Source organism: Argiope bruennichi, chromosome 1, assembly GCF_947563725.1.
Source record: "Argiope bruennichi chromosome 1, qqArgBrue1.1, whole genome shotgun sequence".
Lineage (NCBI taxonomy): Eukaryota > Metazoa > Arthropoda > Arachnida > Araneae > Araneidae > Argiope > Argiope bruennichi.
In genome coordinates, this window is record NC_079151.1 from 31,978,220 (window position 1) to 31,998,944 (window position 20,725).

The following is a 20,725-nucleotide window of genomic DNA, read 5'->3' on the forward strand; positions in this document are numbered from 1 at the left end:
GGGTAACCACTAAGGGAGAGATATTTGCTAATGTATTAAGTAAAGTTCATCAGTACATGAATATAATATAATGCAGGATTAATGGAATACAAATTCTTAATAGCATAACAAAGTTGTATGGATAATATAACTGGTCATATATACACATCACAATACATAATAAGAAGTTGATCTTTGAATGTCATGTCAATAAAAATCTTCAGAAGTACTTAGTCTCTTAATCATTATGTCTGAACAACATATGGGTATCAAATTATTTCTCAAACATATAGGCTGAAATTAAACAATTTAACTGTGTTATAATTCAATACAGAAATTACCCATAATCCACAAATATTCAATGGATTCTTAATTGAATCAGTATAAGATATGAAAGTTGTCACCTAATTAGTTAATAGAAAACCCAAAATAATTAAGGAATTAACATAAATGTTCAAAGAACTGGCCATTTGAAGCGAAACATATTACTATTCATGCAGTTATGTTATGCTATTGAGAATATGTATTCTATTAAACCTGAGTTAACATTTTATCAGCTGTATTCTTTCCTTTTATTTAGTAGACTGACAAACTATTGTAGTTATTCATTGTTTTTGCAACTGCCATGTTCTAATGTAATAAATAATACTTAATTTTGTATGCCTGATATACCCTTATGTATTTGTAAACGTTCTTTTGGGACATCCAGAATAACTATAATATTTTCTTTATTCCATTTGACAGAAAATGGTCAGTGCTTAATATATACATGTGGCCATTCCTTGATAGCAATATATTCATTAAGTTTCAGCTTATTGCAAACTGGTAAAGTAAATCTCATTTGGGCTCAAGCAAACGGGAAAATAATCATTATTTTTTAAATTTTAGCAGCAGTTTCAATGGAAAAAAACTGTCTTACCATCTTAGATGAATCAAATGGATTCCATTGCATGATGAAGTAAATATAAATCTATAAAAATGTGATTCATCATGTTGAAATAAATCTCTTTAAAAGTCTTTAAATAAGTTGAGGTCTCTTTCTTTGATGGGGGTGCTCGCTTTGCTTTTCTTCTCCTGGTAAGTGTCGAAGTACCGTGTGTCTCCTGGGTGGCTCAACTTTGGTACTAAAGGTGCCTGTAATTTTGGAGAGAGATAGAACAAAGTTATAGTTTTTCTTATATGTGCACAGCAAAATGTGCTTTATTTTGTGAAAGGATTTGCAAAACCATTAATAGAAAACTGACTCACGATTTGAATTCTACATTTACTTCAATCGCTTCATGAATATTTTTTGTTCCAACAAGAAAATAAATTTGTTATTTTCAAAAATGTTATTTCTCTTTAACGATTTTGCTGTCTAATATATCTGTTTTTTTTTTTTTTTTTTTTTAAATAGAAATTGATAATAAATCAAGAAATCAAATTGGTTCCACTAAAACATAAAAACTAAATTTAATACTGAGAGCTAGTTTTTTCATTTTTTTTTTGCTATGATAGCTTGGAGGTCGGAGTAGTTTTGTGACATGATAAATTATGATTGAAATAGCTGTAATTAGCGACATCTTAATAAGACATTACGTTTAAAACTAACAACTGCATGACAGTTTGGTGAAATGTATATAAAATACTTTAAAATATATTTGAATCAAACATATTTAGAATGAATTAGCTTAACAATACAAATTGTAGTACACTCCAGACTGTCAGTTTCAAATATCATTACGTACAAATATCAATGAAACCAAATGTAATTTTTTATATTTTAAAATTTTGTAAATATATATATATATATATATATTGGGAACTTAATGAAGAAAATGTGAAAAGTTTGATTAATTTTTAATTAAAAATGTATTTAAAATTTTGAAAAAAAAAAAACCCTTTTCCATTGTGCTTCTACTATTAAAGAAGTTATGTGCTATGCTAAATTTGATAGCTCTATATTTAACGGTCTGGCCCCTAAAATGTTTTGAATGATTTTTTATTATATATATATATATAACATAATTTAAAGATAATAACCAGATTATTATTATGTTAGGATTTATTGATTAAAGTTATATTTTAATTGAATGAAGATAATACTCATTTAAAAAAATCATTTATAGTCCTAGTTTATTTTTGAAACTTATGTAAAGATTATATATAACTACAAAATGCAAAAATATTTCATTTTTTAAATAATTAATATTCTTATAGACGATGACACATCAAATTAACAATTTCTTTATAAATTATCCATTCCCAACTCCGATTACATAATATTACTGGAATATTTCATAAATATTAACTGGCATCATTCTTTAATTAAATATAAATGGAATGTTTAAATTGTAGTGTTTGCTAACAGCGTCGTCTCTCTGAGCTCGATTTGCATGCGAGCTATGCAGGTTAAGCAAGCGGACTAATTAGGTTTTGAATTCCAAATCCGTTCCAGTTTTCTGAATTTCCGACTCTATTTCTAGGTCAGCGGGCAACACGCATTAGCCGTCAAGGTCGATCAGTGAGTCTTCTTCAATGAATACTATTCCGACCAGTTTGGTTTATCTTCCGTTTAGTAAGCGAACTAGTTCCTAGATGGCCTGCAACATGTATCAAATTAGTTCGATTGAAGCGAGAGGGGAAAAAATGAATGATGAGTTATAACTTTTTAAATAGTTTGGAAGATGTCGCTATATTCGATAAGTTGAGAAAATCATGACTTTGAAGAGAACAATTCAGTTTTAACGGCGACCAAAAAGCGCCAAGAAAAAATTTCGCCTCATTAATAATTAAAATACACACAAGTGCATAATTATTTATGCGAGTTCGCAAATTGTACAGACTAAGTTTATGGCAAAGGATACCGACGTGCTCTGATTGGTTTAAGCCTTGGCATCGTTTTGGCAATGTTTTGCTAAAAAGATGCCATACCGAAATATATTTTTATAAAAATAAATAAAATTTGTGAATTTATTCCCCCTCTCCCTACTTTTTACGGTTTACATGTAATATTAATCTGGAACACATATACAGCAGGAAATATCAAATCCTGAAACCTAAATTCAGGAAATATGAAAATTACAATTTATTAAAAATATTTTTTTGTGTGTTTCTTCTTAATATTAATTACGAAAATTAGCTACGAAAATTAAAATTAGCTACGAAATCACATATTCCTTTAAAGCTTACATATTTATACGTTTTGGGCATTAAGTAATCATCTCCCCATATGTAGTTGATGGGAAAATAACAAACTTTCAGCAACAAGTTTCAATGACTGCATAAATTATCTAATAAAAGCACGAAAATCATAGAAAAAGAGGAATTATTTAATTGCTGCATCATATGTTGAGTAATTACTTTCATTTAGTTTTTATACTTCTGTACATAAACAACATTAGTTACTTGTATTACTAGTAATATTTATTATTATTAATAATAATTAGTATTAGTAGTAATATTTAGGGAAAACAATTATATTAATAAAAATGAGATCGTGTTGATATTCACTCGTATCTTCCATAAAACTAATGAAAGGTACAAGGTTTGAGCCAACTAAGCGAAAACTACACTATTATGAGTGCACAACATTGCCAAAAAGATGCCAAGGCTTAAACCAATCAGAGCACGTCGGTATCCTTTGCCATAACTTAGTCTGTACAATTTGCGAACTCGCATTTATTTATTATGAAAAATTTTGAACGTGCGAATCACATGCTATATAGTTTAACCATAGAAATCGCCAAATTAGTAAACATTTTTCTTGGCGCTTTCCGGTCTCCGTTTAAAACTGACAAGTACCCTTTAAAGTAATATGTAATATTTCTGTAATAAATTTTATACAGTGCAGCAGGAACTTGATAGTGCATAGTTTAAAATCTTAAATTATTTTTTTAAACTAATATACAGGATAATCTAAATCTTCATTTTGTTGCGTTCGATTGTATTTTTCCATCAAATTAAAATGAAATCTTATTCGCTTTATTATGTTTGTTTTTGCAAAATTCGCACTTGTATATGTATATGCGCCATCGCTTGACTTTAAAAAATGGGAACTTGAGGGACTTTAAAAAAATATGATGATGTGCTTTCATGAAGATGAGGTCGCAGTGTAAGTGATATTTGTCTTTATCTCGTTGGTAGCGTTGAAAGTGTTAATTATCAGCAAACTGTATTTGTTTCTGTGTTCACGAGATTTATATTCTTATTTAATATGAATTTGATTGACTAGCAAAAACTTTTTAATGTTTTCATAATTTATTATTAATGACGTCATTTTGATGAAAGGATCACCGCAAAATAAATTCCGCAATTAACTGTTTAAAAAATATATAGCCAAATCTTTTTATGCACTTTTTTGAGCGATTTTGTTTTTCTTTTATGCAGTATATACTAGGAAAAGTCCATTAAAATGCATAATATGAATAAAAAGTAATTAATAGAAAATAACGTATAAACGGCTCACATATTACAAAAATATGGTGCATGTTACATTACCATTGTAAATTTGTATGGATAAAAAATAACTTTTGCATGTACATTGAAACATTTTCGTACCTGTAATATAAAATTAAAGCATTAAACATTTAAAAGAGTTTCCCGCGCGTAAATTAATTTTTACCTTGTTTCGAAAACTACTTTTTAGCTGAGTTTTTGAATCATTTTCTACGTGAGATTTTTTTATGCAGTTTTATTTACTGCATAATTTTTTTTAAATGTGTTGCAAATAATATATTTTATTTATGCAAACAATATATTATATTTATTTTTATATTACCAATCAATATATACCATTCATAAAATTTAGGAATTGCATAAAAAAAACTTCTTATCTTCAGTGCAAAAGAGAGCTTTGATTTATTGCGATGTTTCACACTAAGAAACAATACCTATGTGAGAAAAAGTAAACATATTTGTTCTTAAGGTATATGATTATGTTCGGATGAATTTTTTTTTTTTTTTTGAAAAACCTTCCAAAAATAGTTATAGATTAAAAAAAAAAAAAAAAAGCTGGTATACCTTGGTTTCATAAGTGTTAAATGGCAAATGTTTTTTAAAAATTGGGAAAATGGATTTTTTTTTTTTTTTTTTTTTTGCTGAAAAAGAAGAATAAAGCAAAAATCTTCTAATTTATAGATTTATCAAACGATTTGCTTATCATTTTGCAAATAGCATAAGAAATATATTATCTGGTTCGTGAACTAAAAAAATAAGTTGTATTTTCATCCATTTTATAAATATTGCGATTCGACAGATAAATAACACGAAACTTTCGATTTTTTTTTCACACAGTGAAGCATTAAACAACTATGAAATATTTCTAAATGAATCGATTACTCTAGTTCAGAAACTGCAGAACACATTGAGAAATTATTATGCCAAATTTGAACTAAAATAAGCGTCAGGTTATGATTTATGTGGTTCTTTATAAAAAAAGATCATTTTTCATATCAAAGATTAGAATTTGAGAAGATAGCATTGAATATGTAAAAAAGCATTAATACATATGCAAACGCAAGTATAAAAATCGGTGTAACTTCCCCAAAAACAGATTTAGAAACAAAATTTTAAGGATTTTATAAAGAAACCTGTTTAAACAGTAAGAATATTAAAAGAAAAAATTATAATTTCGTAAAAACACGATTTTTCTATCAATTCTATCAAACAGTGAATTAATAAATCTTGTTACAACGATCTGAATATGGTCCAAAATGCTGCTTCGAGTTTACTACTGACAGTTATTTATCTTTTAAATAATAATTATTATTCAATAATAAATGAATTATATTTTAGATTTTCTACTGTTTTTATTGTCCAAAAGCGGCTTAAAACTTTACTACTCACAGTTATTTATCTTTAAATAATTATAATTATTCAATAATAACTTAATTATATTTTACATTTTTTTTTATTGTTCAAAAGCTGCCTGAATTAGAATGTTTCAATTTAGAGAGTTTAAATCTTTTTAAGATTCGGAAAAAATTATAAAACTTGTATGCAAAGATATTGTTTATAATACGATTCATTGTGATTAATAAAAAGAAGCCATGATATGTTTTTAGATCCTTCTTTAGCAATTAATTCTCAGGAGAAAAAGCACTTCTCCAAAACTGTGTTGTAACCGGAAGAAAAACAGTTAACCATTGGGATTCCTCTATTTCGAAATTGGGACATAAAAGTAATTACAAACAACCTTGAAATTTCTGAGGTCGAAACAAACAAATTAGATTTTTACACATAACTTAATTTGAACGTCGGCTGTTATTTCATCGAAACCGTTAATTGTTTGTTTTGTTAGCCAAGTTTTTCTGTTTGCGTATTTTAACGAAGAATGCCGTGATTGCATTATGCTAATGAATCACTGATATCCGTATCCTAGATTAACTACTGAGTTGCAAAGAATTAATGGGTGCAAGGCGTCAGGATCAAAAAATACTTTTGCTTTGATTATGCTAAAACAAATTAATGGTCTAATTTAAAAAACCGTTCTTTTTTTTTTTTTAATTGGGTGTATGACAAAAATTTTAATGTTTTTTTAATACTTTGAAAGTTAATAATTCTTAAAAAGTTAATTACAATATGTTAAAAATAAATAAATTGCAAAAGAATCTCTTTTTTAATTACAATTATTTATCTATCGCTGTAAATTAAACCTTTCTAGGGCCGTGGGAAGTATGAGTCCCACCAAATTTATCAATCTTTGTATGAAATTATGTAGGTTGGCATCAGTTCTGACAATTTTTTTTTACAAAGACAGAAACTTAGATGCTTCAGTTTTTTATTTTACACTAAATGACGTGTCTTGATTTGTTACTTAATTATTAATTAACCAAATTAATTAATTAATCAAAGTAAATTTATCTAATAAGTTAAATGAATCCCTTTTCTTATTCTAATTTCAAGCTTAAAAATATTTTAACATAATATGACTAGAAAAAAATGACCCTTTAAAGGGTTAAGAAAAATATTAAGGTTCAAACAAGGGAACCATCTCCTAAGGTTACCTAAGAAGCATCGCTGCAGTAAAAGTGCTGTAATTATTATTTATTCTGTTATTAAAAAAAGATAGTTACATTCCCCCTCCCCCCCTAAATTTATTAACATTTCCCGAAATTATAAGCATAAAAAACAATGATGAAATGTTATTGGAAATACTGCATTGCAATTATTATATTGCATAGTTAAAATACATAGTTCATTAGTTTTGTATCAAGATTTGGTACCATTTCATTCTAATGAGTGCATCGCCTTGGAGCTTTTCTTGAGCCAACACTAAAGACATTTTATTGTAGTTTATAATTTTATATATGCTTGAATATGATTTAACACATTAGGCATCATGTCAATCATCAGTTATATTTCCGCCCAGACCGCGTCAGTTATTGGTGACTGACAGTATACATTCATTTCATACCTCATCAGTAACTTTGCACTTTTCGTTTAGGCTACATCAATCACTCTTAACTAACAATATATTTTTCGTTTAGACTGCATTAATCATTGTTAGTTGAAGATATATATTTTAAAAATTATGTATTTTTTATAAAGTTTAATCTAAAGATCCCAAAATAATGGGCTTAAATGCATGCAGTCTCATCGCAACTTGAGATAGCTAAGTGGTTGTCAGCAAATGAAGGAAATTGCAAATGTCATAGAAAGGATGGTAAAGTAAGTCTTACGTTTAACGTAATAAAAAAATATTGTAATACAAAATTTACTAATCAAGTGTTACTAAAAATAAAATATTTAAATGTTTCTCTTAAGAGTTGTCTCTTAAATGAAAAGTATCAAAGCATCATCAAGACCGTTTTTTCTTTGTTTTTACTGCCGCTCTATTATTTCGGATTGTGAAAATATAACTGAATATTATCTGCTGACTTTTGACTGTGAAAAGAAAGAAAAGAACTGAAATATAGTTTTTTATGTATATTAAATAATTACAGACATAAACAGGAAGGACTACTGAAAAAAAAATGTAAATTTTTTAAAATCATTACTTAATTTTAAAAAATTATGTTGCGTTTCTGTAAAATTTTTGCTCGATTTCAAATATTTCGATTAATAAATAAATATAATTAAAAATTTTTTTAAAAAAACGCACTTTCTTTAGTGCATACTAAACAACCTATTTTTTAAAAATTTTGTTTATGCTTTACTTTTTAATTTTAAGATTTATATATTTTCTCGAATACCAGATGGCGCCACTGATAAAGAACCAAAATTTATTTTAACTAAGAGATACTGAAATTTTGATTATAAGATTCAATTTTTGCAACTATGAAGGAAGTCGAGTTAAATAACAGAATGTAGAGATGACATGTTGATGAAAACTTTTATTGTTATCACAATCAGCGATGATCAGGAGCTCAGTGTCATAAAAGTATAGATCTTATGTACATGGCAGAATAAATGAAATACTTTACAAGAATATATATTTTTTGTAATTAATTTAATTAAAAGTCGTCGAAGATGTTTAGATAGTCCTCGTGGATGTAGGAGTGATGGGCGTTCTCATCCCTTTCGGGGTATTCCTCGAAGTTCCGGGTGTCTCCTTCGTAACTCACTTTGGGGACGATGGGAGGCTGCTTGGCAGGAGGACAGAGAAGAAAAAAAGGATAGATTAAGAAACCACCACCAGAAAAGAAATAAAAAAAAACATAAGAAAAACAATAAAAGAAGAATAAAGATTTCATGAAGAGATAATTATTTTGTGGTTTTTGTAACATTTTCATTGAGAAGTTTTAAAACAGAACGACTTGTGAGCCATGGTCCGTCTGTTACATCTATGAAATGAGGTAATAAAAATATGTAAGATTCTCGTATAACGTCAGGAATACAATCTGTGGAATTAGGATGAGTTTTAAATGAGATATACATTATAGGGCAAATTTATGCAAGGTCAAACATGTGCCTACTTTGTAACTGCACATTTTAATAGTGTGATGTTTTTTTTTTATTATTATTATTATTTCACACATTAAGTATACAAAGAGAAAGTATTGAATATTGTTACAATTATACATTTTGACCTCCTTGCCGATTTCCTCCACCCCCACCCCCCTTAGTTCGAAAACTGCATTTCTGAAATTATGACTGCCCGTCTGTGAACGCAAAAACTCAAAAGCATTTTGAAATAGACGAATCAAATTTGGTATGTGGCTTTTACACCAAATGTATGGATTCCTAAAATTTTGAACATAATTCCTGCACAGACAATTTGTCTGTTCTAGAGCAAAAGAACATTATAAAAATGTAAAGAGCTAGATGTATAAAATTTAATACAAAGGTTTAACATCTAAAGAGTAAGTAAATATCGAATTGTAAACTAAATCTTTCATTGATTTGATCGTTTGTCTGTCTGTGCATTTGCATGCATATAAACGTAATAATTCAAAGCTTCAAAAATTCTAATGGATGATATTTAGTATATGATCTCATAACCAAAATTGTAGATTCATCACAAATTTTGGTTTAAATCGGTCTACGAAAGTCCTTTAAACTGCAAATTCGATTTTCTTCAATTTGCTACGAAGTAGGAAACGCTCATATGGAAACAGAAACAACAACTGAGCACTTAATAGTGTTTACAGCTTTATTCAAGATCCGAAATTTCATGTGTATATGTGGGAGGGGGTGGGTAATATTTATTGTAGGAGTATGCAAATTTTCAGGGAAACCATCCTTCTGGTTTCTCAAGTGTTCAGCTTTATTCTTTGTATATAAATAGGTAAGTGTTTAACATTCGTGATATAATATTTTCAGTTAAAAAATTGAAAACTATGAAAATGTTATATTTATCTTATGTATAATATTAACGCTTTGTATGAGAACAAAACTCATTTTTTCCCCCATCGCATTACACAATTCACGTTATACGAGAATCCTTTGAAATTTCTAACCATGTATTATTGGAGAAGTTTAACAGAAGTTAACTCAAGTTTTAACAGAATGCACGTGGTGCATGTTTAGATGTTCGTTAGCGTATGTCTTTGTAATAAAAAAATAAAAAAATGCTTGATACGGCAGTTGTATTAGTCCATTCGTACAGCATCACTATTGCCCGTTAAGAAATGCTTAATATTGCTTAATAATGCTTAATATTGCGACTCATTAGTCTGTTGAGCTATTTGTGACGTTTTTTGTTTAATTATGGTTAACTTAATTTAAATTTTATTAGAGGACACATGATATTATGACTAGCAATGTCAATAAAAATAACAAAGCAATGCATTTTATTTTGATTTAAAATACCAAATTCCTAGACAAGACAAAATTCTAATGTGAAACCAGTGAGATATTGCATGTAACGGATGAAAAATGACGTTAAAAAACGTAGAACGTTGAATAGAAAGTGAAAACACAGTTGTAATGTGATAGAAAAGTGTAATAAAAAGCTTTCTAGAAAACATAAAATAGGAAAAGAAGGGATAACTCTGCCAATAATATTTTTAAAAGTAAAAACTCTTTAAAATTTTTCTAAGGTTTAACAACTTCGAGTTTTTTTACAGAAGAAAATATTAACTAAACTTATTTTTTATTGCCGATTACAAATCATTATCGCTTTTTTTTAATTATCAAATATCTGTTTTCATCATGTGATGATTTATTACATATTGATATATATTTTTTAGAAAGAAAAATGTATTTTGGAGATGATCAATGCTTACTTGCACTTTTTTGTAATAAACATCTTCCCATATGATGTTCTTAAACCACCTGTGCCTTTTAACATCATCGGCTCCATGCTGCAAAAAAGAAGCACATACTCGATAAGTAAAAGCAAAACCAAAATGGAGGAAAAAAATTTATGAAAAAATGTGCCAATATTGCCTCCCCCCCGCCTAAATTTAAATGTTAATTTCTCATTTTAATATAAAATATTATAACGCAAAAAATATCTTTACCCAGAACGGATTAAACAGATTTATTTCTATAAAAATAGATGGAAGATCAGTGGATACCGTTTTTGGTTCATAAATCGATCACTCGCCGTTTACATATAAGAAAATATTGGTTACAATCTGCATCCACAACTATTCAGTAAAAATTAAAAAAGAAAACGTTTTAATAAAACTTTGAATGAGAATACTTAAAGATTTAACGACTTAAAACACATTTATAAAGAAAAATAAAATAGGTCAAGAATTGTAACTTCCACCTGTAAACCTGTTTATTTAACTAATTTAAAATGCGAAGACGAAATGTTTTAGTTTTTTCTGCAACATTTTTACTTTTAGAAGCAGCCAGCCCTTCCATGATCTAAATTCAGCAGTAGCACAGAAATAATATTTCTCTTTTCTGTACTTTGACATAAAAATTCAATAAAATTTGCATTGATAATTTTTTTAGAGTTGACTCGTTGCTAAAATAGATGACTACTATTATCAATAAAAGAGAACATATGAAAGAGAAATGGAATAATTGGAATCATCCTTTTGTGAAAAGGATCTGTATGAAATATTGTATATATTGTCACGTAGGTACTTTAGTGTGGAACTCAATGACACACACAAGAAGTAGAGCTAAACCAATTTATTAACTCGACTCTGAACTGAGAACACAGTGGCTGACAGATCTTCTGCTTTTATACTAGCAGGGAAAGTTCCAGAATACTTTTCTGGAGACAGTAAGAAAAGTCCAGAACACTTGTCTGGTAAACTAAAGAAATGTCCAGAATCTTCTGGAACATGAAATAAAGGAAAACATAAAAATCAAGGAATTAAATATTTACACAGACTGTTAAGCGCATTGTCTATAGCGGGATTCGAACTTAACGATCTCTTTATTAAGAGACCAGTGCTATGACCATTCGGCCATGGAGAGTCGGCTGCGTCTTTTCAATGCGGCAATATTATTGGTATTATCATGCAGTGTCTTGGCCCTAATTGACGCTACTGAAAAAACAAGAGTCGCGCACTCGACTTAAATCGCTAATAGATAACTGTCAATAGGCTTGTAAGTCACAACACACACAACATCATGCAATGTTTCCGAGTTAAAGTAAAAATTAAGCAACGAAAAAATAATAAAAATAATATTAAAAATTAAAAACAAAAATCTGAGAAATGTAGTTGGGGGTGGGGAACTATAGAATACATTCTTTAAGTCAAGGAAAATTCGTAATTTTAATGGCAAATACCTCCGCCAATTCTTCTCTTCCATTTTTGATGATCAATATATGAAGATTATACTAATTTTTTCATAATGAATAAGATTTTGTTTAAAGCACATCAAATAAAATCTTCGATAATTGTAACAATTAAAGCTAATAATATATTTCGCTCTTTTATCTTGACGTTTTGTTTTCTAATTGTAACACGCTAAATTACTTTTATTGAACAGATTTGTTTTTTTGGAGAACCTTTGATAGATAATAGTAATCATAAAATATATTCTGTAGTACATATAAATCTTCAAAACTAAAACAGTAATTTTTTTAATCGATATATTTTTTTTACGAACGTGCAAAACATTGCCATTTAAACTTGAAATTTAAGCAGAATTGGAAAATGAAAGAGGCTTATATCATGTTGAACAAAACTGAATAAAGTCTCTAGAATATTATGAGTTACATAAACACCAAAACTTGAAATTTGAAAATACCTTGTTGAGAAAGTTGTCAAAACTAACCTTAATATACTTACTAAAGATTCAACTGAAATTTTATCAAAATATCTCCTGAATAATCTAGTCGCCAAAAGCGGCTAATGATTTAATAATTAAATTATTCAAAATTAATTTGAAAAAGTAAAGTTTAAATAATACCAAAAGGCATCACTGTGCATTGTAGTATGAGTTATAGCAACTCCACAGCTACAAAGTAAACCACCGCCACAGATGCATCTAAATTACAATTTCTCACTTCTAACGTAGGCCTCGCATACATTCAATCCTTCGGGTATCCAATTTATTCTATCTTTGCACCCGAAGCTTTAGCAATCTGTCTTGACACTGATAAGCCAGAAATTCAGAAAAAAAATCTTTTATTGTTAACAGACAGTTTTTCTGTCCTTGAAGCCTTGGAAAATTTATCCATCAAATCTCCGAGAATTATTCATTGAATAGTTAAAAAAGATTCTAATTAGAACACATCTCAAGCAAAAATAATCGTATTGGTATGTACCCCAGAGCATTCAAACACTGCTTGGAATGAAAAGACAGATTATCTCGCAAAAACGGTCAAGAGATCGTACCCATACTTTGAATGGGTTGCGGTTGAAGATATGATCTCTTATGATATCTCGCTTCAAAACATGCACCAAATTTATCGAAATAGCAGCTACCAAGAAGCTTTGGGTGATATTCCAACCATTCTTTCTCTTTCCACGAGGCGTAAAAATAGAAGAGAAGATGCATTAACAGCACGTCTAATTACCCGTATAATCATCACCCCAGCTGTACAGAATAAATTTGGACTTTATATCAACGATGACTGTCTCTTCTGTAACCAAGAAAATGACATTGAACATATTCTCGCGAACTGTTTAAAGAACTCAACTCAAAAAACAAACTTCTGGAGCAAAACTCACTTTCAATTACTAAAAAAATATCGTTTTTTTAAATTTTGATCCAAAAAACTGTTTTTTATAAGTGCTTTCTGTATTTTTTTCCTTGTTGACTGAAGTTTTTTTTATATTTGATTCTCTGGCGTTAGGGGATGACAGTTTTTGCAACTAAAAATTCCAATTTATCCATTTCAATAATCTACAAAATAGAGCCGCTACTGATTCTACTAAAAACTGAGAAAACACCTCAACCAGTTTTTTTTCCTCTTATTAAGGAGCCGAGTTCCTGGCTCTCTTACGAGTTTCCACTTAATTAAAATATAAACAGTTTATTTATGTTTATGTTTAAACTGTTTATTTATTTAACATTATTATTTACTTCCAAAAAAAGCCCTTTAAGAACTAAGTAGTCAAGATTTGGCATCTTACCAAAAAGTGAATAATCTTATTTGCTATCGTAATGTTTCAAAAGTTTTGACAGTAATTGGATTAGTTAGCATTAAATTCCATTTAGATTACTTATATTTCATAATTATTCGAATATGTTGTTTCCCATTTTTAATTGCACAAACCAGGTGAAATTTTAAAATCATTTAACTAAATTAAGTTTTTTGTATGAAGCTCTGTTGGTTTATTGCACTTAATGGTATAAGAAAACAGCACAGCAAAGAAAGGAAGAACGAAAAAAAAAAGTGATTTAGAGATTTATTACATTTCTGACTTTAAACAATATTAAACACAAATCATACTGACATTATGAGGAAAATAATCCTTCACGTGATTATGTTTCATTGAAACAATTATTCTATTCTTTTCAAAATTGACAAGCACACCACACACTAAGTTATGTAGTTTAGTTTAGTTATATTAACGTCCCTTTATTTAAAGCAACACTAGGGCTATTTTGGGGCGGACCTCGAAATTTATGACGAAGACGACCTTAATGGCTATCAAATGACGAAGACGACCTTAAGCTGGCATCCCCTTTCCAAACTTCCACACCACACCAGCGGGAGGACGGGGTTTGACCTTGATGGATTTAACGTCCACCATAATCCGTTTACACGACGGTTCTTTGGTGAAACCGAGTCTCGAACCTGAAACCCTCCAGTTCCGAAGCCGAGACCTTACCACCAGACCACCGCGTCTCCCACTAAATTATGTAATGAAGGATGGGGGGTGGTGAAAAAAAAAGATTCAGACACACAAATATTAACAAAACTATGTGATAAATATGAAAAAATAAAAATAAAGGCATACACGCGTGCAAAGCATATTAATAGAATTATGTAATGAGTGAGGGAAAAAGTGAAAATAAAGGTCACATACACCTATTAATAAAATTATGTAATGAGTTGGAAAAAAATTAAATAAAAGTCGCATATGCACGCACACGCTCATTAATAAAGTTATGTATGAGTGTAAAAAATTTAAAAATAAAAATACGCATGCATGCATTAACAAAATTATGTAATGAGTATGAAGAAATGAAAGTTAAGGTAAAGATCTAATATAATATCTCACAACTTCAATTTATCTCCAATGTATAAAGTACGAGAAAAGTATTTTGGGTGAGTTCTGTCGAGATGATAGGAAAACGATGGAAAATGTATGGGGAGGGAAGGAGGGTGTGGCTCTTTTATCTGCTAAATCATCATTTTTAACGAACTTTTCTACTGAAAACACTACAAGGCATATATCATGAACTGGTTATCTAACATGTTTGAAATGCGACAAATTCATTATCTGGTTTTGAAATAAAAAAAGTTAAGCTATTTATGCATAAAATATTTTTCTTTATTAAATAGCTATTTCTCGATTCCAAAATAATTTTTAAGCACTGCTAATTTCTGAGCCAACAGGCCGCTATTACTTGATATAAATCTTTAATTCTTGTTGATGAAATCATTTGCCAAACTTACGTCTGCATGTTTGAGTTATCGTGGTAGCGTATACATAGACGGAGAGACGAACAGTAGATGGATCTGGTCCAAAATTTGATAGAAATCTAACATTTCGGCGAAAATGTAACATATTATTAAACTTGATTCGCTGGCTTGTTCTAATTTCTGAGTTATCATATTCAAAGACAACGCAGACAGACACAATAAAAAAAAGTAGTTTTTCAAACTCGGGAAGACTGGATATATTTTTTTGGTTTCATTTTCAATAAGCTTTGTATATGAAAAAGTAAATAATACATTTTGTTTTTATTAAAAATACTAGATTTACACTGATAAATTTATGTTAAGTTAAATTTCAATTTTAGAATTCGAAGAAATTCAAATTTTATTCCAACTTTCCATTTTACATACAAACACTAGCCGCCTTACGTGACCAGACGTTTACCCATTATAATAATAATGGTAATTTAGTAAAGCCAAATTTAAGGAACTGCATCGTATCATACTACATGAAAGTAATTTTTAAAAATATATTAAAAATAGTAACACAATAAAATGGAGCATTCTGAATGGTTAGCTGCGCATACAAGATAGCGAAATTAATTGGCGAAATCGATTCAGTTGCTTAGGTTGTGAGGTATGTCAAGGATTTATTTTGCGATATCTCACAAAAAAAGGGTCGGCGGATGGATTTCAAATGAAATGAAAATTAGTGAAAGCCATATGTTAGTGGTGTTAAGAATTCTCCAGAGCCTCCCCACCCCCTCCTCTTGAAAGAGCACAATAAAATATTTAGAGATTTCTCTAATAAAATCAGAAGCAAAATTAGGCTCAAGCGATCACTGGCGATGTCGCTAGGGATCATGGATATGAAAATAATAATAATAATAAAGAAATAGGATTAGTGGTTGAAGTTGCCTCTTTAGTTTTCCTTTTTACTTTAAAACATCTTCCGTTCTTTACTAATAATAGAAGGTATGTATGTACGTTTCTGCGTGTGTGTTACAGCTCTTCTATCAGACCGTCCAACCTAGAGTTACCAAACATAATAATATATAATTTGAAGAGTAGGAATATGCCCTTCGGAGAGATCTTTTTCAAATTTTAATTAGAATTTTAACTAAAAATTTAAACAAACTTTTGGCGTTCTTTCCCACGATAATTTTCGGAAATATTACAACGTTATTATTTACATTTATACGCATTTACATTATTAATTAAATTTACATTTCAACAACAACAAAATTAGTTTTACGTCATTTTAAAATTCTCAAAATTATCTTTTCAATGATATAAATTTTTGTTTTCAAGTCAATTTGTTTCGATACGAACAAAAAAATTAGGGAAATTCATACAGCAACGAACAAAACGGTGCAAGGCTTCTAAAATAGTATGAGTTATATGCCTATTAAATTTTGAAGTATAATTATATTTCGTTGAGGAAACTAGCTATAGCAAAATAACCCTATTAGCACAAAATATTCTACGATATTCCCACGATGTTATTAGATGCTCTCGATGCCGATCAATGCCGGGAAGATATGGTGACAATATTGTTCGGCATTTTGTGCTAAAATGGTTAGTTACGTAAAAAAATCTAGTTGAACCGTTAAAAAAATCTAGCAGGCCTTTGCAGATTATCAAATTACAAGAGGAATTTTTATTTTGAGAATTTTTCTCTTAAGAAAGGAAAAGAATAAAATACAAATATTGCACGAGAAATATGCTTTAGCGGGGAAGCGTTGACACGAATGAGTGGTAATGACATGAAACGCATTTGGCCCGCTTGAAGCATGCAAGTCTGGGAACATAAGGAATTCTTAAATTCGGTATTTGTGGGGCGAGGAACAGATTTCGTGCTGCGCTTCCACGCTCGCTTACTACAAGTGTCGAATTAGCACGCGTTTTTGCATAGCTTGCATTATCAAAAACAGAAACGGGAAATGAATATAACAAAAAAACATTTTAGTGTAATTTTTATTCTCATAGAACAATCATGACGATTTTTCTCAGTTTAAATATATTAGATAAATAAATTAGCAAAGAAATATAAATTACCCGGTTCTCCAGTATTAATGAAAGCTAAAAGGTTCAATTAATATTTTATATATGTGTGTTGTGGCTTATGGCATTTCACAAGCCCGCTGACAGTTATCTGAGCGATTTAAGCTGAGTGAGCGTCTCTTGTTTTTTCAGTAGCGCCAACTAGGGCCAAGCGTACGACTTGGCTACTTCATGCGTCACATTCGCTTGCACAACCCCTTTTTACAAGAGGACACACCTCACAGATAGAACACAGAAGAACAACCATGCTCGAACCGGGACGCCCAGATCACGGGGAAGACGCGCTATCCCTAAGCTAGGACGCCGACATTTTATATATCTTGTCTCCATAATAGGTTTTCAGAAAAATATTTTTAAGCTTCAAATTTTGATAGTAATATAACTCACTTATACTATTATGTAGTCCTTAAGCCGTTCTTTTGTTAAAAATACTTTTACGCTATTATAATTTTCGAAAAAAAAAAAAAATTCTCCAAAATAGCGACATATTTGCAAAATATTTCATAGAATTTTGACAAAATATCCGTGAACCAAAGTATCGGAGAAGAAGAGCAGATAAAATGTATATAAAAACATTTTTCTTAAAATATTAAAGAGCAAAAATCTTACTTTCATATTTCCAAGCCTTTTAGCTCTGTCAGGCACCAGTAATTTCTTTATTAAATCTCTGAAAAAATAAAAAATGCATTAAAGAAAATAATATTCACGGAATGTTTATAGTGTAGAGTATGTTGCTAACCCTAAACTATTCGTGAATATAGATTTGCATCGTTATCATATTAATCACTTTAGCACAATAATGTTTTCAGGTTGGTATAAACAGTGACAGAGTTTGGTATAATCCTATGCAGGTTAGGCAGTTGCCTAGAAACTCTGGGGCAGGGGAAGAGTACGGACAGGTTAATTAAAATAGTTATTAATATAAGTGGCAAGTGAATCACCGTGGCGAATTGATATGAGTGAGGATAGAACCTGGGACCTTGTGGTTCGCAGCCCAGTAACATGACCACGATACAAAAGCAATTGCTCGGGTAGCGTAGCTCTTAACTGGCTTATAAGCTTTCACCACAACGTTTATAAAAAGTAAAATTCCACGAATTTTAAAGAAATATAACGACTTTATTAACATGTTATCAAATATAATTGGCCTGATTTCCATTTCTTTCATTACTTTTACTTATTTATAGTATTTATAAACATTTAGCATCGGCTTAAATTATATTATGTACAAATGGAGGCGCTATACATTCATGAATCACAATAAATAAAAATATGCCTTTTCACAAAATTATTAAAATAAAAAATCAATTAAAATAAATAAGTTGTAAATTTTAAAAGGAAATATTAAAGAAGGGCCGTAATGCCTAACTATTTTTATACTATAGTTATACTATTTTTAAACAGTAATGTGTTACAACTGACGCATGAAAAAGAGAAAGGATAGAAACAAGTTATATTAACAGTTATTATAAGACTGATATTATTTATGAAAATTTTTCAATATAGAAATCTATACGTTCAGAATACTATGATGAATCAGAATACAATACAGATGAATCAATTTTAAAACTTTATCACTGTATAATGTTTCAAATTAGAAGTTGGACATTTTTCTATATGTTTAATTTTAAAAATATAATCTATATACTTATAATAAAGCTCAATGTGTGTGTGTGTTGGCGCTCTGTAGGCCAGATCGTTTGACCTACAGCTACCAAATTTGGTACATGTATACCTTGGAGGTTGGGAATGTGCACCTGGGGTTCCTTTTTTCGAATTTTTAATTAGAATTTTAATTATTAATTAAAAACTAACTTTCCCGCCAAAAAAATCTTCCATTTTCCCCACAGCCAAACGAGAAAGGCTTCTGTTTTTTTTTTTCTCCCAACAGTAATAAGGCTAGGGTTAACATTTTTCGGAGGATTATTTCAATCGGTTCTGTTTATTTTCTTAATGTTTGATGCATTTAAAATTAAACATTGTTAATGAATCGATCTTTCAGATTCATTCTGAAGTACTTTTGAATTAAAATAAAACAGAATAAAGGAAATTAAAAATTTCTAATCCGCATAGCGTTACCCCAACTGGCATAGAAAAAATCACGTATTTGCGTTACGTAACCGGCGAAGAAAATTCACGCATGCGCATTCTGTTCTGATTGTTGCCATGACAACGTTATCAATGGATGATTTAAATTATTTTTGGGTTAGTTGCATGCTTTTGTAAGTAAATTGTATTTATGTTAGTTATATATTTTTTGTATATGCTTATAGTTTTAAGTACATCGTTTTTTAAGTAGTTTTTTTAAAACCTGTTTTCAATCGTTTATTTTAAACGATTCGTTTTATTTTCTTAGTGTTTGATGCATTTAAAATGAAACATTGTTAATGAATCGATCTGTTCATGCTGAATCTGAGAAAATTTTGTTAACAAATTCTTGAAATATTACATAAATTAAGAAAGATATTCTTTAGCGCCCATAAAATTTAAACGCTCAGTGACTGTTTTCAGTAATCATATTACAAAAAAAAATACTTTGTTTCAGTAAAAAATATTATATTAATTGCAGATTAATCCTTTCCACTTTAATTTAAAGTATAAATTCTAGGGGAGCTAACAGAAAATTAGAGACATATTACGTTATGACTGAAGGCGTTTATAATATTATGAGTGAATTATATGACTATCAAAATTTGAAGTTTTAAAATATTTTGATGAAGAAGCTATTAAAGTAGGAATTGCATAAAATATTTAATTTTTAAAATTTTAACGAACATTAAGATTGGCGAACCGGCTGGTCGCCACAGGCGGCTAGTAATTAATAAATAAAACTGATCGCATACTAAATTCTTTACTGAAATAAGGAAAATTTTTAATTAAAAACTAATGTTTTAAACTAAGTTTAATCAAATTCAAATTTTCAAATTATTTTTATTCCTTATCTTCATTATTTTTACTTAAGATTTATTTATTTAAGTCTAAAAAACGAAAAAGCTTTTGGTGTAAGATTAATTCGTCTTTAATAGAGAGCGCATAGGTTATGCTTCCTTTATTTATAATAACTTTATTCATTTTCCTACTGCTGCAAAACTGCTGAGTATATAGTTGAACGCAATTACTTTTGATACATTGATGAAGAAAAATTAAAAAATATGGTGAACGAACTATCTTTAGGGAATAAAATTAATTATAGAATTTCGAGAGTATATCTTATTCTTTTATATAGTAACTGGAATATGTTACTAAAACCATAATTTAACCGAAAGAACTTAAATTTACTAAGAACAGCTC

The 20,725-nt window shown here is 29.3% G+C and overlaps 1 protein-coding gene across 3 annotated transcripts in view; it reads right to left on the minus strand.

Moving 5' to 3' along the window:
* Positions 1-370: 370 nt before the first annotated feature.
* The window catches only part of LOC129964684 (cAMP-dependent protein kinase catalytic subunit 3-like), a 104,955-nt gene continuing 84,600 nt past the window's right edge, over positions 371-20,725 (minus strand). The window contains exons 6-8 of one of the 3 annotated variants that reach the window (XM_056079123.1): positions 18,044-18,101; positions 10,629-10,706; positions 371-1,113 (exon numbers count right to left, since the gene is read on the minus strand). In XM_056079123.1, coding sequence (XP_055935098.1) covers positions 988-1,113; positions 10,629-10,706; positions 18,044-18,101 — 262 coding nt within the window. In that variant the 3' untranslated portion in view covers positions 371-987. Of the gene's footprint in view, positions 1,114-8,274; positions 8,547-10,628; positions 10,707-18,043; positions 18,102-20,725 lie in introns of those variants that run through there. The other 2 variants (XM_056079122.1, XM_056079120.1) reach the window with 2 other exon arrangements.